Source organism: Suricata suricatta, chromosome X (genome assembly GCF_006229205.1).
Source record: "Suricata suricatta isolate VVHF042 chromosome X, meerkat_22Aug2017_6uvM2_HiC, whole genome shotgun sequence".
In the NCBI taxonomy this organism is placed as follows: domain Eukaryota; kingdom Metazoa; phylum Chordata; class Mammalia; order Carnivora; family Herpestidae; genus Suricata; species Suricata suricatta.
In genome coordinates this window covers 52,148,254-52,172,651 of record NC_043717.1, presented here as the reverse complement: position 1 = coordinate 52,172,651, position 24,398 = coordinate 52,148,254, and the positions used below count along the sequence as shown (strand labels likewise).

The window sequence follows — 24,398 nt, the reverse complement described above, 5'->3', positions numbered from 1 at the left end:
CAACCCAATTCTGTGCCCTGGCAAGGGGGCTGTCAACTGTTCCAGCCTGCAAATGAGAAAGCGGAGATGATAGCATGCTTGGCATATTTCGAAGACACCAGGAAGACAGAAAGTTATTAGTCCTTTCATCATTTCTCCTCCTTCCTGAGGGAAAATGGGATACCAAGAGTAGTAAGTGGAGCTAAAGGGCGGCGCTGGAGGCAGAGGAGATTGCTCTCCTTTGGTCACTGGTAGTGGAGAAGGGGGTGCTTGGTTTTAAATCACAGTACGGCACTGCCCAAGAAGATCAGAAGAGGTGACTTATTATAATTTATTTACTGTTCCTTAATAAATTAATCTGGTAATCGTAAACAAACCAGGAAAGGTGAACTGCCTAGGCTGGGGACCAGGGAAGGCTGACCAAGGAGACCTGAAGGAAGCCTCATTCATCAGAGTCCAAGTCACTGTCCCCAGCAATGGAATGGAAATCCTCACTGTCCTCCTCGTCCTCTGACAGGTGGACCTGGCTTAGTACGCTCGGCCCAGAGCGCTGCTCTTCTTCCTCATCTTCTTCCTCCTCTGATACCTCATACCCACCGACGCTGCTGAAGCTTGTATCTTGGGTGTTCGACTTGGGATCAGGCTCCTCATAGCTCCCGTAACTGAGAAGAGAAACATGTCATTTCTCAAGCTCGGGCACCATCCTCTAGCTGACCGGTCCCATTCTCAGTGCCACCAAGGGATCAGCCCACCTCACCTCCCCTAGACACTCAAATTACTTTCTGGACTGTTCTACAGGCCCCCGAGAAGAAAAAGATCCTGTTCAAAACATCACCCTGCCAACTTCAATATACATAAGAACCCGAATGAAAGCCTAAACGACACGCCACCAGCTTATTGGACCATACATGTTCCGACACCCTCACCGTGTCTTCCACCATTTACAGCCTCATTCATCTGTGTATCCAATTAGTCAATGGTCTTGAAGATCCTACTTCTTCAACAAATCTTGTCTCTCTGTCCCCTCCTTCCCACCTCGACTCTGCCTGCCTTAGCTGAGTCCCTTGTTTTCTCTGGCCTATACCACTGAAATCAGTCTTCATGCCTCCAGCCTTGCTCTCCTCTAATTCATTCTTCACACTTCTGCCAGAGTGCTCTTTGTTTGTTGTTCTTAATTTTACTTAAAAAAAAAATCATACAAGCAACGCATGTTCACTGGTTTAAAAAAGAAATAGAGTCTCTACCAGAAAAAAAAGAGAAAAAAAAGATCACCAACAATTCCACCACCCAGAGATGATCTACTGGGCTATATGACCTGGCAAATTTTTTTTCTGCACAACTCACTTAGATGTTTAACTTTTTTTTTTTTTTTTACTTACAAAATTGGAATACACTACATAGTCTTTTATGAATCTGCTTTTTTCACTAATGATTATAACAAGCATCTTTCAATGTCAATAAACACACGTGTATAGCATTATTTTATTGGCTATATGGTATTCTACTACACGGCTCAAACAGGATCTATGTGACAAGTCTCTCACTAGGATATTTAAGCTGTCTCCAACTTTCCCATTAAAAACGGTACTGTGATGAAACTCCTTGTACAGACGTTCTGATGAAGGGGTTTTATTATTGCCATAAAATAACTTCCTAGACATGGAATGTTGGGGGCCAAAGGGAATGCACAAGTTTTAGGTTTTTGGTTTATAAGGATAAATTGCTAGACTTCTCTCACATCCATCACGATGTCTTTTTCTTCACACTTTTCCAACACTGGGCATTATTACCCATTTTCATCTCTGTCAATCTTAAAGGCAAAATATTGCATTTCATGGTTTTACTGCCTGTCATTGGTTCTTAGAGAAAATATTTTTTCACATAGTTATGGGCCATTTGCGTTTCTTTTGGTGTACAGAGCAATCGTTCCAAAATGTAGATCTGCTCCTACCTCTCGTTCAACGTCGGCCCCAAACTTTCAGGCCCTTCATGATTTGATCCTTACCTACCTCTTTAAATCAGCTCTACCACACATGGATCACAGATCATTCTCTAGAACGGTTTCATGCCTCCTATGTTGTTCTTGTTCTCTGAAGTGCCCTTTGCTTTCTTCTTCAGCTAGAGTTAGCTCTGTTTCTTCCTCTTAGCAGCTCCCCTACCCCACTCCTATCCAAGTCCCAGAAAAACCCCATGGGTGCCTGTCACAGCACTTTTCATATCACACTATGGTCATCTATGTACCTGCTCTAGGTTTCCAACTAGCCCAAACTCCTTGAAGGAAGCGACTACATCTTACTTGCTCTTTAAATGGTGATACAAATATCTGCTTATGAGTCAATAAAGACTCTAACTGCTTGCTGCATACCTCTGGCTACATGTATCCAATGTCCCTTAAATCTAACAGGACCACAGACAAATTCAATTTCTCCTCCTTTCGCACCTCCTCCAATACCTGTTCTTCTTTCTTTGTTCCTAGCTCAGGGACATTCCCATTCATGGAACAGCTGACCTCCCCACAGCTCTTTTAAGTCCCTTCCTTCCCCCACACTTCTAACAGATCCCAGCTGAAATCATTACCATTGCCCTAGAGTTCTTCAACACAAAAACCTTCCTTTTCCTTGAAGTGGTGATTCCCATTACCCAAACTCCAAGTGTCTCAACGTGCCATTTAAGGTCCTCTACAATGCAATCCCTGCTACTTGTGGAGCCACAACTCCCAACGACCTCCCTTTACTTGAGAACATCCTTTGTTCTATTTCTGTGCACCTCTGAACATACTGTTCCATCTCTAAGGGTCTCCTCACCTGCTGCCACTTTTCTACTTCGTAGACGCCTGTGCACCTCTGAACATACTGTTCCATCTCTAAGGGTCTCCTCACCTGCTGCCACTTTTCTACTTCGTAGACGCCTATTCGTAGAGCCTGTCAGGTCCAGTTCAAATGTTCCCTCATCTGCAAAACTTTCCCTGATCACTCTGAGCAGTGAGGCACTCCCTCCTCAGTGGCGACTGCACACTTTGTACTTAATTTACGCTATAGCACTTAGCACATTATACCTGTGATGACTTTGTTTATATCTGTCTCCTCTACTGGACTGTGAGCTCCTCAAGGGCAAGACATGGCTTGCTCCTCTGTATATCCCCAAGGGCCTGGCTCTAGACGCTCAAGAAATCTCTGCCAGATGAAACTGATCCGATGCCAGGCCCTCCAGCACCAGAGCTGGGCACTGATGCCACAGCCCTGGAGCATGCTGCTGCTGATTACCTGATGTTGCTATCCTCCAAACCATGAGAAGCCTCCCCACCATCTCCATCATAGGACATCATGCTTTCTTCATTCTCCATGCCCATCCTTGTGTTTTCCTGAAGCACGCGGGGCTGCTTGGGTCTTATCCCGCCAGACCCCACATCAGAGTCACTTCCGCTTTCACTCAGCTGGATAGCTGTGAAAAGAAGGACGGCCTGACATAAACTTGACAGAATTAATATCTTTGGCTTGGTCTTCCAAGACGACTTATGGCCAAACATCCACAGAGGCACCCAGGACCCCTGGCCTTGGAGGAATGCCCAGGGTCAATATTGGCAAGACCGCAGTTTGGAAACAGGACCCATATAACCCCTTCCTTTTCTCATCACAGTCCCATCTTGTGTTTTTTTTTCCCTCCCATCATCTCCTATACTTTTTCCCAGCCACTGCTAGTAACTGACAAAATAAACCAAGTGGGATTTTTTTAAATTGAGGTCTCATTGACATACATGTTGTATTAGTTTCAGGGGTACAACACTGTGATTTGACAATATACATTACGCCATGCTCACCATGAGAGTAGGTGCCATCTGTCACCATGCGACATCATTACAATATCACTGACTAACTCCCCATGCTGTGCCTTTTATTCCTGTGACTTACTCATTCTGTAACCGGAAGCCTGTACCTCCCACTCCTCTTCGCCCATTTTCCCTTCCCCCCATCCTGCTATACTCTGGCAGCCACTGGTTTACTCTCTGTACTTATGGGTCTGTTTTAGCTTTTTTGGGTTTGTTTTGTTTCGTTTCTTAAATTGCATGTATGAGTGAAATCATATGGTGGTCTGTCTTTCTCTGCCTTATTTTACTTGGCGTAATACCCTCTAGGTCCATCTGTGTTGTTGTAAATGGGAAGATCTCATTCTTTCTTATGGTTGAGTAAAGCGGGGTCTTTTTTATTTTCCTTCCCTGTTACGAATATAACACTTCTTTCTCATTTTCGTCAAGTATTCAAATCAAAGATGCTACTTAGGAAGTGTCTCTCCTACCGTCATCTTTTGCACTTTCTAGGTTATATTTCTTCACCTCCTCTAAGGCTAATGAATGTAATCATCCTAGAAGTGAGTGCTCCGTCCTCTGAGTCTACTAATGGGGCTGTAAGGAAAGAGCAGCTTCTGGTAAGAGCACATATGGCCAGGAGTTTCCTAGTTTCCTCGTCCTCAGGGTGCTGTGGTGAGCTACCCAGACGAAAAGCCGAGGAACAGGACTTACTGGAGAAAGGATTATCTCCTTCTTCATCACTGCCGGCATCTTCCTCATCATCTTCTCCTTCAGACATAAGCAAATCCTCATACAAGACACTGGCTTGAGGCTGCTGTACAGCTCCTTCCTCTTCATCTACGAGATCACCGTCTGCATCTTCACCTTCCTGAACAAGACCAGTTGGGGTCAGAGTCCTGTCAATGGACCGAGTGAGAAACCACAAGCCACCACCAGCACCACCCTTGCTGCCTCACAAGAAGTTAAGTAATTGTGGTGGATAGATTTGTTTAGCTGATTCCAAGGACTCAAGTCGGATTGGGCCTCGCTATGGAGACTCTCTGGTATCATACCAGACCCTGGGATTTGGCCTGCCCTGTACTAGTGGGGCTCCTATCATATAAGGGTATAATGTAACCATAAGCTTTCTGTAAGCATACTCACTGGGGCTGGAGTCTTAGGTTTCCCATCCTCCTCCTCATCATCATACCCTTCAATATCTACATCAGAGTCTTCCTCGCCCAGCCTACCTCGGCCCTGGCGCATCTGAGTAAGGAACACAAATAGCACATCATTGAGGGACGTGCCGGTAGGAGGAGGTAACCAAGGGCTCTCACCCAGGACGGATGCTCCTTCCTGATATCCCAGCCAACTCCACAGCTAGTGGGGGCTGTTTACATAGTTCAAGGCATGTGTGCTTCGTCCCACTCATTCTTTGGAAATCACTGGTAGAGTTAAAACAACAACAACAAAAACAACAACAACAACAAACTCAAAAAGTAGGAAGGTCCTTGGTCTACTCTTGCTGTATCATCACCAGGAGACTCTTCCTTCCTAACTCAAGCTTTCCTCAGCTTCTGCTGGACTCTCTGGGACAGAAAAACTGTCCTGGGTTCGGTACTCTCCAGTGGAACAAATCTCCTGACTGAGATCAGCTGATACAGCCGATTCGATTTTTGGCTTCAGAACAGGAGTATCTTCTGACACCTGCAGAACAGGCCAATCTCTCAAATTTAATTGAATTTCATGAACAATTTTCATTTAGATTTAGCATACGTACAGTACAGTAGCAGGGCCAATCTTTTGAACTCTGTCTCTGAATGCAGTTGGTCTTTCTAGTCACCTATGAGGTTGCTCTGGTGCCTCATACACTTTTCATACTCGTGCCTTCCCTGAAGTTCGTTGTGCCTGACTCTGCCCGTGGGGACAGACAGAAGACAATGCAAGTCATGTGACCTGCCATCAGCCCGTCTTGAAATCACATTCGTGAGCTTTCATTCTCACGGCCAAAAGAGCCCAATCATCCACGAAGCATGTCATATATCACCACCACTCCCCCATTCCCCACCAAAGCACATTACCAATGTCGCGAAGAGAAAAAGAACATCCTACCTGCGTCTCCTGCTTTTCTGGAGTGGCAGCGGGAATGTCCAGGACAGACATATTGCTCTCATCTTGAAACACAGAGGCATCCCGAGACATACTGAGGGATGTGTTGGTGTCATACAAATCAGGAGGCTGTGGCACAAATGTACAACTTAGCTTCTATTTAGGAAAAAGGAGTAAGAAATACAGAACTCCCCTTTTGAGCATTCACTGCAGAAGACGGTCATGCAGAGCAATCCATTTAAAGAGAAAACAGTTTGACACAGCTTTGTGCACAGGTTTTTGGGAATCTTTCAAATGCTGCTCATTCTAGCAGAGGCATCTGATGTATGTGATCTGAAGCCTGAAGCAGAAAAGCATCAAAGCTATGGGGCAATTCTATGTCCTGATGGCCTTTCTGCTCAATAACCTAGTGTCTTCTAAGCCTTGCCTTATTGTTTTTGGACCTGGGGCTTCGTACCTGTGCAATTTTGACTGTCTGGGTTAGAGACATCTAATAGGAAATGGGATAAAGGAATTTCAATTCCAACGAGAGCATGTAGTGGGGTAATCGTTTATCAGCTAGCTCATCAGAAAATGATGCCACGAGGCAAAAATGGAGTGGTGGAAAAAAGTGGGCTTTGGAACAAAACATCCTGGGTTTGAGTCCTGGCTCAACTACCTCCTAGCTGAGTAACTTCACGAGATTATTTAATCATTCTAAGCCTTGGTTTCCTCAGTTATAAAACATGGATGATAATGTCTACCTCCTAAGGTTGTTGGGAGAATGAAGAGGTATGTGTAAGCTCCTTACCCCATGCCTGGTATTCAATAAATTATAGTTCCCTTCCCTTTTCCCTCTCCTGAAGAGAACAGGGATTTAGCAAATGGTCTTTTCGGGGACAAGAGGGCAGGAGGAACTGATGGAGAACAGGCTGGAGAAGTAAGAAAGAGTTCTCTAAAAATCTGGCAGAGGGTAGAAATATAATGCAGCTATTTAAAAATCATGTTTTTGGGGTGCCTGGATGGCTCAGTCGGTTAAGTATTCGACTTCAGCTCAGGTCATGATCTCACAGTTCATGAGTTCGAGCCCCACGTAGGGCTCTGTGCTGACAGCTCAGAGCCTGAAGCCTGCTTCGGATTCTGTGTCTCCCTCTTTCTCTGCCCCTCCCCAATTCACACCCTGTCTTTCTCTCAAAAAACATAAACATTAAATAAATAAATAAATAAATAAATAAAAATCACATTTTCAAAGACTATTCTCTCTCTGCTCCTCCCGTGATTGCTCTCACCCTCTCTCAAAAATAAATAAAATAAATACTAAACATTTTGAAATAAAGTGTCTATATATGCTCGTGTGCACATGCACACATGCACGCACACCACACAGCAGATTTGAAGGAAACACACCAACATGTTCACAGCGGTTGGTTCTTTCTGAGTGGTGGACTTAAGTTTAGGTAATTTATTTCTCCTTTATTATTTCCCAATGAGCATGTCGCTTTTAACAAAATGCCCATATTGGTGTTACTTTGTGGGGGGTTTTTTATTATTAAAGCAAATAAGCCAGGCTGATTGAAGACGGTTTTGGAGAAAGAGAGGCAAAACAGAATTTAAAGCATTACAGAACAGGTAAACTCATGATTGAACAGAAGAAGAGAAGATCAGGGAATGAAGGGCTAGTGGGAAACTGCGAAGTGAGCAATTTTAGATAAAGTGTTAAGCAGAATGTGTGATGCAAGTGGAAACAGTCAAAGTGGAAACAGCTGGGTGAAAATACAGTCTTGACTGCCACCATTTAGGGCTGGAAGTCACTTACGATTACTGTTACTATTCTATAAAACCAGAATCACGACAGGTTACACTTAAACTTGCTTTCATAACATTTGAGTTTGAAAGTGATGAATAAGGACAATTACTCAGATGCCATCTTCCTCAGGATAAGGGAAGACGCACCGGGCTTACTACTTCAAGATGTGTATTTGCGGGAAGGAAACGATGAGAGTGCGACCTGGCATGATGAAGAGGCACATTCTACGTACTACTCTTCACAGGAGCCCCTGTGACTGTCCTGGGCAACAGCTCCTGCTCAGGAGGGAGCACACTGGCTGGGCGCTCCTGGGCCACCTGAGGCCGTACGGGAGAAGGAAAAGAAAGGAAGATGACCTTTGGGTGAGGCCTTGACTCACAGAGGACTAGGTTTCCCCTAGAGGACTAGAGCAAACTGCGTGCCACTCGGTGGCTGCAGTCTTCTGAGTGTGAAGCCAGGCTAAAACCCAGGCTTTAACTTACCAGAAAGGGCCTTGCGGGAGCTGTGGGCCTATTAGCAAAAAGGGCCTTCCTGGGCAACATCACTCACCCAAGCCCCCTGGCCCCAATCTGCCCACATACTCCAAGAGCCTTTCCTTGTTCTGGGCCTGGAAGAAGTATCTTAGGGCTCTTTATAGTTGGCCCCTCAGTCACCTAGGTTTTGGGGTGAAAGAGAGTAAAAGAGAAGGGAGAGTGCACGAATGAGACACAAACAGCAAGAATCCAACACAGAGCACACAGATTGCAGTATCAGTTCAGAGCAGAATGAAACAAAGTTTTCCAGTGGGAACTGGGAGGCTTTTGCAGGAGAATATTTGGTTACATTTGAAATGGCCCCAGAGAACTTTGTAGACAACTGTCATACAGACAAGGAAACATTTACTGAATGTCTACTATGCGCCAGGCAAATTAACTCATTTGATGTTTATAATTATCTCAGAAAGTACATTTTAGAGAAACAGAGATGGAGTTAGAGGGCTTAAGTTAACTCCCCAAGTTCACAAAGCTAGGTTATAGCAGAGCCAAGATTCAAACCCAGGCCTGTTTTATCACCAAAATACATGGACTTCCCACTTAACCACAGTGCCTTCAATACAGAAACCAAGCACCAGCAATATTCTGGTAAGTCCTATTCTTCAAATCCGGAAACATACTCTTTGTTATGTCCAAACATATTCAAGGGACAGAACAGAAAGACTACAAATTTCTTATTAATCATGCTCCCTACTCTTTTGACATGTAACTTTAAGAACGTTACCAATGTTAATAGTCTTCATTTACAACGGAAGGGAGTCAATCCAGGAAAATGGTGACATCTGAGCTACGCTGAGATGCCTCAGAGGGAATGAGTCATCAGGACGACGTGGCCAATGTCTGTAACTGAGAATTCTACACTTTAGGGAAGTCTTAGAGCCCCAATTCATGGGCAAGGGAACCCCAGAGACTCCAGAAGACACGTCTGGCCATAGCAGTCAGGAATCTGGTATTCGAGAACACTGCCTAAACAACTAAGGCCCCACCCCACTCATTCATCCCACACCTGCTGCTTCTGGATTCAACAAGGCCACCAAGACCCATGGCCCTCACTCACCTTAGCCTTTGAGAAGACAAGAAAGCACACGAAAGGCATATGAAGAGGAAGGACAGAGAAGAAGGGTATCTCAGTAAATGTATCTGTTAACATGCTCCCAATTTCCCAAACCAATAAGAAAACTGTGAGAGGCACTTCCTACTCTTCAAACTCACCTGAGGTGTGTAAGGCCCTGGGGTCATGGGGTCCAAGCTTTCTAATTCTGCTTCCTCCAAAGCTGCTTCCTTAGCTGTACAAATATCTTTCTCAAGTTGAGTCAAATGTTCATCATACTGAGAAATAAAGAAAATTAGTGAATTCACTGAACATGTGTTTTAGGCACTGGGAATACGCAAGTCAACAAAGCAGGCAAAAATCCTGGTCTTCATGGAGCTTCTTTCCAGTGGCATGTCACATACGATAAAGTAAATCATGACATAGTTTGTCATGAACATTTAGTGCTAGGCAGGAAAATAAAGCAGGAAAGGAAATGAAGGATGGGGGGTGAAGGTGGGGGGGTGGGAGGTTACATCTAAAATCAGATAGGCAGGGAAGGCCTCCTCACCCAAGGGAACAAAGAGATTCCAGGATGCTACATCCTAAGGGGACCCCTCTTTACCACCTACCTCAGTCAGTGTCTGGTAACAGACATTCACAATTTCCTGGGCAGTCTTAGTATACTGACTTTCGGGCCCTACAAAAGACAGAAGAAAACACCATGACCATTGCAGACTTCAGTTCCAGAAATTGACTTCTGGCACCAGCAGTAGTGTCCCACGGTATCCTAGATCCAAGAAATCACGTTTCAGCTTTAACTTGGACTCTGGCTCTAATTTTGGAGGTGGAAAATTTCAAATCCACACCAAAACGGAGACACTAATATGATGAACTTGCATGTACCCATTACCCAGCTTCAATGACTACCAACACAGGGTTGATCCTGTTTCATTTAAACCCCAACTTTTATGCTCCTCCCAAATTATTCTGAAGCAAATTCCAGTACCATTTCATTTATTTCATCCACAAGTTGTTTTACTATGAGTCCTTGAGGACTCTTTTTTTTTTCTTTAAAGGTCTTATCTATCTAGGGAGTGAGAGAGTGTGCATGTGGGAGAGGGAGACAGAATCTTAAGCAGGCTCCACATGCAGCACAGAGCCGGAAGTGGGGCTCGATCACAGGCCTCTGAAATCATGACCTGAGCTGAAATCAAGAGTCAGCTGCTTAACCAAATGAGCCACCCAGGCGCCCTTTTGAGGACTCTTCTAAAATATACTACATATATTAAAATGGTAGATATGTATCATTATACATTTGTCAAAACTCACAGAATGTACACCTAGAATGAACCCTAATGTAAACTATAGGCTTTGGGTGATTATAATGTGTCAAAGTAGGTTCAGCAAATATAACAAATGTGCCGCTTTGGTAGGGATGTTGATGTTGGGAGAGCCTGTGCATGTGTGGAGGTAGAGGGTATATGGGAACTCTGTATCTCCCACTCAATTTTTCTCTAAACTGCTCTAAAAGTTGAATCTACATTTACTTAAAAAAAAAAACCGGGGCGCCTGGGTGGCTCAGTCGGTTAAGCCTCCGACTTTGGCTCAGGTCAGATCTCACGTTCATGGGTTCAAGCCCCGCGTCAGGCTCTGTGCTGACAGCTAGCTCAGAGCCTGGAGCCTGCTTCCAGTTCTGTGTCTCCTTCTCTCTCTGCCCCTCCCCCTCTCATGCTCTGTCTCTCTCTGTATCAAAAATAAATAAAACATTAAAAAAACTATATTACATCTGAAATAACTCACAATTCTTTAATATTATTAAGTAGCCAGTCAATATTTAAATTCCCCAGTTGTTTCATAAAGGTTCTTTTACATGTGATTTCTTTGAATCATAATGCAAATAAAGTCTACATACTGCTTTGTGACACTTTTATCAATTTGGTGATTCTTTTTTTTTAAGTTTATTTTATTTATTTTGAGAGAGAGAGTAAGCAAGTGGGGAAGGAGCACAGAGAGAGAATCCTAAGTGGACTCTGCACTGTCAGCACGGAGCCCAACATGGGGCTTGAACCCACGAACTGTGAGATCATGACCTGAGCTGAAATCAAGAGTCAGACTGAGCCACCCAGGCGCACCTCCCAATTCGGTCATTTTTAAGTAGCCTACACAGTTCCACATATGGCCTTTGTCACAAGCTGCAGACTGGTGGCTGGCAAGTCAATCCAGTTTTGTTTAGCCCACATAAAAAAATAATTTAAGTTTGTGAAGACAGCCCGAGCTATACACCTATAACATAAACACTTCTTTGTATGCATATTATACCTCAATAAAAAATTTTTAAAAATTGTACTTAGTTGACAACATTTAATGATTGAGAAATTTCAAGCCCAATATCTGGCTTCTCCTAAAAAATTAAAAGATGTGGCCACACAGAGTCATCATTCCCGCAAAGCACCAATGGGCTGGGGCTGGGGAGCAGCTGCCCCTTTTAGATAAGGGGCGTATTCTGCAGGTCACCAGCCCAGGTTTGCTGAACTCATTTATGCCTGGGCCTTTGAAGTCATCTGAGTTTTTAATCCTTAACTTTAATATTCTTTAATATACTGTTCATTTACCTGTTCATTCATTCTTAAAACATTTTTTAATTAAAAATTTTTAACATTTATTCATTTTTGAGAGACAGAGAGAGACAGAGCATAAGCAGGTAAGGGGCAGAGAGAGGGGGAGACACAGAATCCGAAGCAGGCTCCAGACTCTGAGCTGTCTGCACAGACCCCGACGTGGGGGTCAAACTCACGGACCACGAGCTCATGACCTGAGCCGAAGTCAGACGCTTACCTAACTGAGCCACCCAGGTGCCCCCATTCTTAAAACATTTTTGAATACTTTCTATGTGCCAGACAGAAATGAGGAAGATGCAGACCATATACTTAAGGTCTACTACAGTGAGACAGAATATAAACAAATAGGGCAATAGAATGAAGTGAAAAAATTCATACAGGGTTTAGTAGAGGCACAGAGGAAGAAGTAGCCAATTCTGGGAAGTGAGAGGGGAAAAGAAAAGGAATTAGGAAAAACTTCACAGGCGAGGTAATCCCTGAATTAAACTTAGTATTTATTAGGATGCAAAGGCTAAAAATTACACCATGTGTATATGTGCAACTTTCACGCCACACCTACTCTGATTATCATAAGACAGGCCATGAATTCTTTCAAAGTTGAATCCTTACACAAGCTGACTGTGCCAAACAAAAATAAATTAGAAAGAAAATAAAGTCCTCCATCAACATATTTAGGACACACATACAGCCAGTCAGAGCTGGCTCACCATCAAGGACAGTTTGAGTGATAAGCACACAGCTCAAGTTTCTAGGCTCTAATCTCCTAGGGCCACCAGTAGCCTAGTCCTCAAAATACTGCAAAAGACAGACTGCAAAATTTCTCAGATAAGCTTGCTCTTGTTGATAGCAATACAGGATGCTCAAGTAAACAGGCTGCATACAGGCCGCAGCCCTCCTTCTCCAAGCCAATGCAACAATACCTCCGGTTGTTGCTTATGGTATGCTTAGGGTATGCTGACAATGCTACCTATGGGGACGTGCCTTAGGATTACAATTCCAGCGCATGCATGGAGAATGTAGGCCTTACACGACTTCAGTTTTGAAACCTAAACCTTTAACATCTCAATGCTCTTCTTTAAAATACAGCAAAAATTTGGGGTACCTGGGTGGCTCAGTTGGTTAAGTGCCCAACTTCAGCTCAGGTCATGATCTTGTGGTTTGTCGGTTCGAGCCCTGCATCGGGCTCCGTGCGGACAGCTCAGAGCCTGGAGCCTGATTCAGATTCTGTGTCTCCCTCTCTCTCTGCCCTTTCCCTGCTCTCTTTGTGTCTCTGTCTTTCAAAAATAAATAAATGTTAAAAATGTTTTTTTAAAAAAGAGAAGAGGAAAGGCAATAATAAAAAATAATAATAATGAAATACTTCCATTTACAACAACATGGATGGACCTAGAGGGTATAATGCTAAGTCAGACAGAGAAAGATAAATGCCATATGATTTCACTTATATGAGAAATCTAAAAAAAACCCAAAACAAATAAACAAGCAAACAAAGGAACAAACAGACTCTTAAATACAGAGAACTGGTGGTTGCCAGAGGGGAGATGGGTGGGAGCATGGGTGGCACAGGTGAAGCGGATTAAGAGGTATAAAGGTACAGTTCTAAAATAAGTAAGTCTCAGAGATAAAAGCTACAGCACAGAGAATACAGTCAATAATACCATAATCACGTTGTACACTGACAGAAGGTGACCACATCTATTACAGTGAGAATAGTGCGATGTATAGAATTGTTGAAACCCTGTGATGTACACCTGAAATTAATATAACACTGTATGTCTAGACACCTCAATAAATAAATAAATGTACACCCACCCCAAAAAGAGAAGGTACGCAGATGTTTTCTTATCCCAGGAATTCTTGAATGTGGTGGTAATGAGATAAAAAGATCCATGAAATGTACTGAAACTAAACAAAATCTTACATGTAACATACAGTTTTCTGGGTGGAAGATCCACGGTTGTTCATCAGACTCTCAAAAGGGTTTATAACCACACCATTTCCAGAAAGCTAAAGATATTGCTCTCTATCCTGCAGCAATCAGGAGCTTACTGTAAGTGGCAGGATTGGCAGTAGGCTTCACAGCCTAGGACGAAAAAAGGAGTCCAGCAAAGAGACATACAAACTAACAGGGTCTTTGTGGGAATAATAAAGGTGCTGGAGCTATCGTAGGGGAAAAGGAGTAAGTGGAAAGTGAATTCAATTTCCTAGTTGCCAAAGGGTCACAACACAGAAAACCAGAACTAACTTTTTAATGGGTGATTTCCAGAACAACACAAAAAGGAATGAAAGATAAGGCCATCTATGAATTATCACTGTGCCCTACAGGAAAATAAGCTACCCGTTTACAAAAAGAAATGTTTTTCCAAATAGACTTTTGCTTTTCTCTCTTCTTAAATCGGAGCAATGCAATTATAAATGTCTTGTCAAAGAAATATATCTATACTTGGTCTTATTCCAATAAGGATTGGCAGTAACCTACAGAATCATATAGAATTCAAATCCAAATGTCCTTAAATAGTGGTAATTCCAATGACAGCTTCGGAAAGCTGATTTTCCACCCAAATCAAGAAAATTCTTTTTGTCATTTCTAAGGTAATTGACTTCTGTAGAGATGTGAGAAGACAGTTGCAAGCGTCATGGTTCTGGTGAGAGAGGGAGAATGAGCATTATTGCTGCCTGAAAGGTCTCAGGGAAAATACCAGGCAAGTTGGTGAGCAGTCCTGCTCAACCAAGGAGAGAAGGACATTTGTGCTCACTCTGAAGCTCATATATCCTTTGACAATCTTTCCACTGATCCCCAAAATAACCTCCCTCTTAAGAAAATGAGAACCTCTGCCAAAACAAGCATAAAGGATTATCTTGACAGTGAATGGTGCAGGGGGATACGCATGTGTTCCAATGTGAATCATTAAAATTAAAAAATCAAATCAAATCCCAGTAGCAGTAGAAAGCTCCTTTAAAAAAATCAGTGCCAGATTTAAAAAGAGGAAAAAAGAGAAGAAATCCACACAGCTAATTCCTAAAGAAACTATGCAATAGTCCCCAAATCCCAAAGAAATTGAGTTTGGACTTTCTCAATTCTTAGGTATTTATCTTAAACTAGGTCCAGAAAAGGTAAAAAGAGAAGTAAATCTAATCTTTCAAACTGTTGCTAGGCTCTTTACATTACTTAGAATGTGGATCAAATGCAAATTAAGATGTTTAGTTTCCAAGAGGTCTGATCTCTCAAACTAGAGTAACAGAACCTCACTCAGAATCCAGAAGGGAACTGGGGTAATAAATCTCACTGAACAAGGGTAGGATTTACATTCAGGACCTATCTGATGAAAAGAACCTGAAAATGCTTCCTTCTTTCCCAAATGAACCACTATTCCATTCAGCAACCTAAAACATTACATATGGGGGCTCTAGGGTAGCTTAGTCTGTTAAGCTACTGACTTTGGCTCAGGTCATGATCTCACCATTCCCGAGTTTAAGCCCTGTGTTGGGCTCCGTGCTGATAGCTCAGAGCCTGGAGCCTGCTTCAGATTCTGTGCCTCCCTCTCTCTGCCCCACCCCTATTTGTGTGTGCTCTCTCACGTGCACACACTCTCTCTAAAATAAACATTAAAAAATATTTTTTAGTTGTGTCTGGGTGGCTCAGTCGGTTGAGCATCTGACTTACGCTCAGGTCATGATCTCACGGTTCGTGGGTTCGAGCCCTGCGTCAGGCTCTGTGCTGACAGCTCAGAGCCTGGAGCCTGTTTTAGATTCTGGGTCTCCCTCTCTCTCTGACCCTCCCTTGCTCACCCTGTCTCTGTCTCTCAAAAATAAATACAAAACAGAAAAAAATTTTTTTTAATATTTTTTAAAAACATATAACACAGCCTTGGCTAAACAGTCACCTGATATCTCTACAGCCATTGGAAAAATAACCACATAGTGACTTCAAAACACCTTTTCCTGCAGAGTAAAATTCATAATAGGCCTTAACTCTTCCTTTTTAAGTCAAGTACACTGTGAGGCTCTGATGATACAAAGATAAAAATTGAAAAACAAAACAGAATAAACAAAAACAAGACAGGTCCTTGCCCCTGATGCCTTTCATGGCCTCATGAAAATCATACAAAGACTCACAATTTCAATAATGTAGAAGGCGTACTAAGGGACGGTAGAGAAAGTAGCAATGTGTCCGAGAATGAAGCAGTGCTAAACAACAGTTCATGAAAATTGCTCTCTTCAAGTCAACAGTGATATGCTAACTGCCAAATCTGATGACCATTTTTCATGCTTGACCTTGCAAGCCCTGTGTTCTGGTTGCAACTAATACTTACTTCTTCCTAAAAACTCGAATCCCATCGCTTCTGCAGCACCACTCTCCACTCTCTCCTGCTGTTGCAGCTCCACTTCTGGCCATGAGTTCACTCAACCGATATTTACTGAGTGTCTACTATGTGCCAAACACTACCATAAGCACCCGGGATATAAGACAGACATGGTTCCTGCCACGCAAAGCTTACAGAAAGCACTTATTGGATTTAGGCTGCTAAGTCTACCTGTGGCCATTTTTCTATCTGTACTCGAGGCCCAACTCTGCATGATACCAACTACGATGGCTTAAAAAGAATAAACATGGAGGAAGTCGACGCTGATTTGTATCCCTCATGGTCAGGATTTGTTTGGTTTCTCCTGGCACCACAGCGATGCCTCAAAACAACACTGCAGAAACTCAAGGGTGGAAAGAAAGCCTCTTTTATCTTGCATCTCCTTTTTCTCTTAATAAGTAATAATCTTTATTTTCTCCAATGACATTAAAATTTTTTTAATGTTTATATATTTTTGAGAGAGAGAGAAAGTACAAGTTGGGGAAGGGCAGAGAGAGAGTGAGACACAGAACTCGAAGCAGGCTCCAAACTCAGTCTCACTTGTCAGCACAGAGCCTGACGTAGGTCTTGAACCCACGAGCTGTGAGATCATGACCTGAGCCGAAGTCGAAATCTTAACCAACTGAGCCACCTGGGTGCCCTTAGCTATTTTTTCTTCTGAGTCACATATGAAGACATTTTACTTAAACAAGATCATATACTTACATGAATTAAAAATTGTCCATAATACATTATCAAGTGAAAAAATAAAACTGTAGAACAGAATGTAAATATGTGATTTCTCTTGTCAAAAAAGTATGTGGTATGTATAGAAAAAGGTCCAGGATGCTTCACATCAAACCTGACAGTGGCCCACTGAGATACCACCTCACACCAGTCAGAGTGGTTAAAATGAATAAATCAAGAGACTATAGATGCTGGCGAGGATGTGGAGAAACAGGCACCCTCCTACACTGTTGGTGGGAATGTAAACTGATGCAGCCACTCTGGAAAACAGTGTGGAGGTTCCTCAAAAAACTATCCATAGAACTCCCTTATGACCCAGCAATAGCCCTGCTAGGGATTTACCCAAGGGATATAGAAGTGCTGCTGCCTAGGGGCACATGTACCCCAGTGTTCACAGCAGCACTTTCAACAATAGCCAGATCATGGAAAGAGCCTAAATGTCCATCAACTGACGAATGGATCAAGAAGGTGTGGTATACATACACAATGGAGTACTATATGGCAACGAGAAAGAATGAAATATGGCCATTTGTAGGAAAGTGGATGGACCTCGAGGGTGTCATGCTAAGCGAAATAAGTCAGGCAGAGAAGGATAGATACCATATGTTTGCACTCATAGGTCTAACAGGAGAAACCTAAACAGAGGACCATGGGGAGGAGAAAGGGAAAAAAGAGTTGGGGAGAGGGAGGAAGGCAAATCATGAGACACTCTTGAATACTGAAAACAAACCGAGGGCTGAAGGGGGAGGGGGAAAGGGGGGTAATGGTCATGGAGAGGGGCACTTGTGGGGAAGAGCACTGGGCGTTATATGGAAACCAACTTGACAATAAACTATATGCAAAAAAAATAAACATATTGTTGGACTCTAAAAAAAAACAAAACCTGACAGTGGCCACTCTAGAGAACAAGATGGGAAAAGGAGAAAGAAGAAAGATGGGAAGATTTTTCCTTTCCACTTTATATAATTCTGTATGGTTTGATTTTTTTTAATGAGCATGTAATTTTTAATATGGAAAAATTTCATTTCAGTTACATATTTGAATTTATAGAAATAATTTCATTGGCAAAGATTTTTAAATGCTGATAATTCCAATGTTGTAGAGGTTGTAGGAAAACAGGCATTCTCCTCACTATTGTTTTTCACAACTTTTTAGAACACGATTTTAGAACATATATCGAAATTTCCCATAGAAATACTCCTATAAGTGCACAGTATCAGTGAAATATAAAAACAGTAAAAAGAGGTTTACAAGCCAGCATTATAGAAATACTTTAAATACCCAGCAAGGGGGATGGTTAAATAAATTGATACATATATCTATGCTTTCGGATACATTAAAAAGAATGAGAGAGATCTAATATGTACTAAAAATAAGACAGGATCAATAACCATGTCAATTTCCCCCAAAACTGATCTACAGGTTTACCTCAATTCTTATCAAAATCCTGGTAAGGCTTCTCTGTATATATAAAGATTTGTCTAAAATGTAAGTGAGAAGGCAAAAGAATAAGAAAATTTATAGAAAGAATAAAGTGAGAAAGGCACTTCAGTGGCTCAGTCAGCTGAACATCCAACATTGGCTCAGGTCATGGTATCAGGGTTTGGGAGTTTGAGCCCCACATTGGGCTCACTGCTGTCAGTGCAGAGCCCGCTTTGGATCCTCTGTCCCCCTCTCACTGACCCTAACCCACTTGAGCGCTCTCTCAAAAAGAAATCATTTTATATTTAATATTCATTTATTATAAAAATATAACCCTTAATAATAATCTGTGATTATTATAAATATAAAGGAGATTATTGACTTTATGCAAGGTAGTTAGCTAATATAAATGTAGAACAAACTATAAAATCATGAAGCTCAATGCTTTTAAATCAGTAATGTTAGAACTATACCAACTATCACGTCCACACATTTTATTGCATTTTAGCTCCTAATATGTGTGGTAAACAAACAAAAAAGAATAAGCATTCTAGAAAATGAAAAGATGCAATTATCATTCACTGATTATAAGATGGGCAACACTGAAAATAAATTTAAAACCCTAGAGAAAAGGGGGCGCCTGGGTGGTTCAGTCGGTTAAGCGTCGACTTCAGCTCAGGTTATGATCTTGTGGTTTGTGAGTTCGAGCCCTACACAGGGCTCTTCTGACATCTCAGAGCCTGGAGCCTGCTTCGAATTCTACGTCTCCCCCTCTCTCTGCCCCTCCCATGCTCATGCTCTGTCTCTCTTGGTTTCTCAACAATAAATAAATGTTAAAAAAAAATTTTTTAAGCCCTAGAGAAAAGTATTAACTTGGTAACACATCTCATTATTTTGGAAGTTATTTTCTTTAGACAGTGTAATTTTAGAAAATTTAGGATTTATTATAATAATACTATAAAATAATCTCAAATCTATGCAAGAATTTCTTGGGTAAAATTATACAAATCTATTGAAAGTTGTTAAGAAAGAAAATATTCTACATAAAACATTCATCAATCATAATATTCTATACATCACAAAGTGACAGTTCTCACCATAATATAAAATTTAACACAATTTCCAACAAACTCTAAACCCTTTTGTTACAATGAGCTTGACAAGTTGTTTCTAAAATCTTGTTTGTTAGATCAGAAGAGGATGAAGAACTAAGAAATAAGAAAAACAAGGCTGTATTGAAGAGAATATTTAAAATAAACGGAAAGGAGAATTAAAACCGGGAGACAATGGTTAATCAAAATGGAAAGGAAAAGAGAGGGGCAGTGAATGTGAAGGTACAAGTGCAACTAGAAACAGAACAGGAGAGAACAAAGGTAGCGCCATCTCAGCCAGGAAGTCAGCTCACTAGAATGAGCAGGAAAAGAAGAAAGCAAGTGAAGGCAGCCAAGAACCTAAAGAAAACTGTGCAAATAAAAAAAAAAAAAGGCACAGGTGCAAAAAGGATTATGGAAAAAGTTAAGCCTCACAAGAAATAAAAAATATATTAGGATATATGTCAGAATAAATGAGAAAACATTAAATTAGGGATTTTAGGAAATCAAGAAAAAAGAAGTTTGTATTTAGAAGCATTGGTTTTATACGTAAGAAACTGCTACCAGAACAATTAGATAGGACTGTGGTGACCCAGCTGACTCTCCAAAGATGACTTTATAAACTAAAGACATTTGAGATTCAACAGATGCAGGGGCAGGGAAAGCCTGCTAGGCGCTTCCCCTATGTCACTAAAAGAAACTTCTGGTAATGACACTGTTATAAATTCCCTTCACTGGCAGCTTGAGAACGACGGAAGATATTACTCACACCTGCTTAGACAATAATCAATACAAACTGCTTGTTCCCCTGCAAACCAATTTGTTCTTCCCATAGAAGCCTTTTCTCCCCCTTCCCAATTTTTTGGAAGTTAGGTATATAAGCTCTTGATCTTAGCCATTCATGAGCTACACTTTTGTGAGCTCCCACAGACACATGAATAAATTTGGGGTTCTGTCTCCCATTCAACTCTCTTTTGTCAGCTTGGGTTGCATGCCCCCATAGCCAAAATAAAGGGGACAGGAAAAGGATTTCCTCCCTAATAGGAGTAACAAAATGTCTTAAAGCTTAGATATAAATTTGTGTAATTTATGTATCAGAAAGCCCTTACAAGTGAAAGAAATTGGATGGTAGAGCAATGGAAAATACAGAAATGAAAAAAAACCCCAAAAATATACCAAAAAGGAGAAAATAAAGTTATTACAGTAAATGGAAAAATGGAAACATGAATTAAAAACCAAAGATTTAATCAACAGAAGAGTTGTGAGGATAGTGGAAGTGAGGAGGAAAGGAGAGACGTGGACATGACAGAGAACGAAAGGAAGTCACAATAACAAAAACAAAAGATGGGAGTGGGGGAGACTGAAATAACAGAGAGAAAAAGGAAGAATATCCTTGAATATTATTAAAATAGAATAATTTTCAAAATATCTTAGGGTGAAAACATTAATAGATGAATAAGGAAAAGTAATTAATTTGGGAGGAGGGGAAAAAGGATTTAAATACTAGAAGGTGGTAAAATAAAAACCTGAATAAGTGATGAACGAATTGGATAAGGAATAGAAGGCAATGAACGTCAAGATGACAGAGAAGACAAAAACACACACATTAGGGATGAAAAGAAGATGAAACATGATTAACAATCCATTTGTGAAGGCAGATTATTATAAATGAAAGATACAGGAGTCTGAGAGCAGAGAGGTAACAGGAAACAGTGACGGTGTGGTTATGGTTAATAAAATAAGTAGTAGGAAACTGCCAATGATTAACAAAAAATAAGAAATAGAACAAGAGTAAGAATTTCACAGCTATGAGCAGGAGTATACACTGAAGAGAAGAAACTAAATAGGACAAGAGAAAGATGACATGAAAGGAAACAGAGTATATAAAATGATCAAACAAATGCATCCACTGGTAAAGCTAGAGCTCCATGGGCTGTTATCAGACATCAGTAGAGCATGCAGGTCTTCAAGCTTTCGTGCTGGTTTCCAGAAACTTCTGCAACTACCTGTACCCAAGTTCTCCCTGGCCCGTACTCCCTGGGGACTTATGTCCACAGCCTCCTGATGGGGCATTTGGTTCTCTCTCACCACTTTGCAAGTATGGCCCTGGAACTGGAGGAGCTTTCTGGAAGTTCCTCTTGTCCATTTCAACGACAGTCTCCCCCTCCCTAAGGTGATGTTATGAGACCATTCCAGGTACCTCATGTTTGCCTATAATGCCTTAAAAGAAATAACCTCTCTGAAGTTATTACACTGATGGAAATCTTAAGTAGTATTTTAAATAGTTCATTCTGACATGTGGGATTTGACCTGTTACATAATATATTGTAAGGTCTCCCACAATTGAATCTATTGGAATATGAATTACATATTTTACTTCACTATTTTTAGTTGTTGAACACAAACACAAACTTCCTTTTCATTAAAAAAAAAAGAATAAAGTGAGAAGAATCAATCTATCTGATGACAAGATTTACTATATAGCTACCGTAAGCAAAGTACAGTGCAGAGGAACAGACACATAGGTCAATGGAACAAAATAAATCCAGAAATATGGGCACCTGGATGGCTCAGTCAGTTACGTGTCCGACTCTTGGTTTTGGCTCAAGTCATGAACTGGCAGTTTGTGAGTTTGAGCCCCACATCGGACTCTGTGCTGACAGTGTGGAGCCTGTTCGGGATTCTCTCTCCCTCTTCTCTCTGCCCCTAAACAGCACTCTCTCTGTCTCTCTCTCTCAAAACAAATATAAGCAAAATAAATCCAGAAATAGACCCACACGCTCAACTGATTCGAAACAAAGGTGCTCAAAGCAATTCAATGGAGAAAGAATAGCCTTCTCAACAAATGAAATGGAACAACTGAACAAAACAAAATGAACCTCCACTGAAACCTCTTATCATATACAAAAATTAATTCAAAGTGAATTATGGATTGAAATGTGACACACTCATTATTACCCAAAGCAATCTACACATTCAATGCAATCCCCATCAAAATTGTACCAGCATTCTTTGCAAAGCTAGAAAAAACTATCCTAAGATTCGTATGGAACCACAAAAAACCCCAAATAGCCACTGTAATATTGAGAAACAAAACCAAAATGGGAAGCATCACAATCCCAGTCTTTAGCCTCTCCTACAAAGCTGTCATCATGAAGACAGTATGGTATTGGCACAAAAACACATAGGCCAATGGAATAGAATAGAGAGACCAGAACTAGATCCACAAGTGTACGACCAATTAATCTTCAACAAAACAGGAAAGAGTATCCAATGGAAAAAAAGACAGCCTCTTCAACAGGTGGTGCTGGGAGAACTGGACAGCAATATGCAAAACAATCAAACTAGACCACTTTCTTACACCATACACAAAAATCAACTCAAAATGGCTGAAGGACCTGAATGTGAGACAGGAAACCATCAAAACCCTAGAGGAGAAAGCAGGAAACAGCCTCCTTGACCTCAACCGCAGCGATTTCCTCTTCAACACATCCCCAAAGCCAAAGGACTCAAGAACAAAAATGAACTATTGGGACCTCATCAAGATAAAAACTTCTGTAATGCAAAGGAAACAATAAAAAAAAACTAATAGGCAACCGACAGAATGGGAAAAGATAGTGGCAAATGGCATATCAGATAAAGGGCTAGTATCCAAAATCTACAAGGAACTCACCCAACTCCACACCCGAAAAACGAGTAATCCAGTGAAGAAATGGGCAGAAGACATGAACAGACACTTCTCCAAAGAGGACATCCAGATGGCCAACAGACATATGAAACAATGCTCAGCGTCATTCATCATCAGGGAAACACAAATCAAAACCACACTGAGATATCACCTCACGCCAGTCAGAGTGGCTAAAATGAACAAATCAAGAGACTATAGATGCTGGCGAGGATGTGGAGAGACGGGCACCCTCCTACACTGTTGGTGGGAATGTAAACTGATGCAGCCACTCTGGACAACAGTGTGGAGGTTCATCAAAAACCTATCAATAGAACTCCCCTATGACCCAGCAATAGCACTGCTAGGGATTTACCCAGGGGATACAGAAGTGCTGATGCATAGGGGCACATGTACCCCAGTGTTCATAGCGGCACTGTCAACAATAGCCAAATCATGGAAAGAGCCTAAATATTCATCAACCGATGAATGGATCAAGAAGATGTGATATATATACACAATAGTATTACATGGCAATGAGAAAGAATGAAATCTGGCCATTTGTAGCAAAGTGGATGGACCTCGAGGGAGTCATGCCAAGTGCAGTAAGTCAGGCAGAGAAGGACAGATACCATATGTTTGCACTCATAAGTCTAACAGGAGAAACCAAACAAGGTTAGGGAAGGGGAAGGGCGTGAAAAGAAAGTTAGGGAGAGGGAGAGAGGCAAATCATGAGAGACTCAATACTGAAAACAAATGGAGGGCTGAAGAGGGAGGAGGAAAAGGGAAGGGGGGTGACAATCATGGAGGAGGGCACTTGTGGGGAAGAGCACTGGGTGTTATATGGAAACCAACTTGACAATAAACTATTAATAAAAGAAATTTTAAATAAATAAATAAATGTGACAAACTAAAACTACAAACTTTGAATAGAAAATATGAGAAAAAAACCTTTGTGACCTAGTGGTTAAGCAGACTTCCTAGAGATATACCAGAAGTGCATTCCGTAAAAGAAAAAAATTGATAAATTGGACTTCATCAAAATTAAACATTCCTATTCTTCCAAAGATAGTGTCAAGAGACTGAGAAGACACAGCCTGGGAGAAAAATCTTTGTAAATCATACAGGTACTTGATCCATTTATCTACTGATGGATAAAACATAAACCAACTTTAGGTTGCTTCCATATCTTGGCTATTGTAAATTATGTTGCAATCAACACAGGGGTCCATGTATCCTTTCAAATTAGTGTTTTCATTTTCTTTGGGTAAATACCCAGCAGTGGAATG

The 24,398-nt window shown here is 41.4% G+C and overlaps 1 protein-coding gene across 5 annotated transcripts in view; it reads right to left on the bottom strand.

The window, feature by feature from the left end:
* Window positions 1–296: 296 nt before the first annotated feature.
* TAF1 (TATA-box binding protein associated factor 1) overlaps window positions 297–24,398 on the bottom strand; it is an 85,396-nt gene continuing 61,294 nt past the window's right edge. For 2 of the 5 annotated variants that reach the window (XM_029929873.1, XM_029929874.1), the window contains exons 33-38: window positions 9,854–9,921; window positions 9,404–9,520; window positions 5,876–6,001; window positions 4,496–4,652; window positions 3,243–3,420; window positions 297–641 (exon numbers count right to left, since the gene is read on the bottom strand). In XM_029929873.1, the coding sequence (XP_029785733.1) occupies window positions 422–641; window positions 3,243–3,420; window positions 4,496–4,652; window positions 5,876–6,001; window positions 9,404–9,520; window positions 9,854–9,921 (866 nt within the window). In that variant the 3' untranslated portion in view covers window positions 297–421. Of the gene's footprint in view, window positions 642–3,242; window positions 3,421–4,495; window positions 4,653–4,927; window positions 5,030–5,875; window positions 6,002–9,248; window positions 9,255–9,403; window positions 9,521–9,853; window positions 9,922–24,398 lie in introns of all 5 variants that reach the window. The other 3 variants (XM_029929870.1, XM_029929872.1, XM_029929871.1) reach the window with 3 other exon arrangements.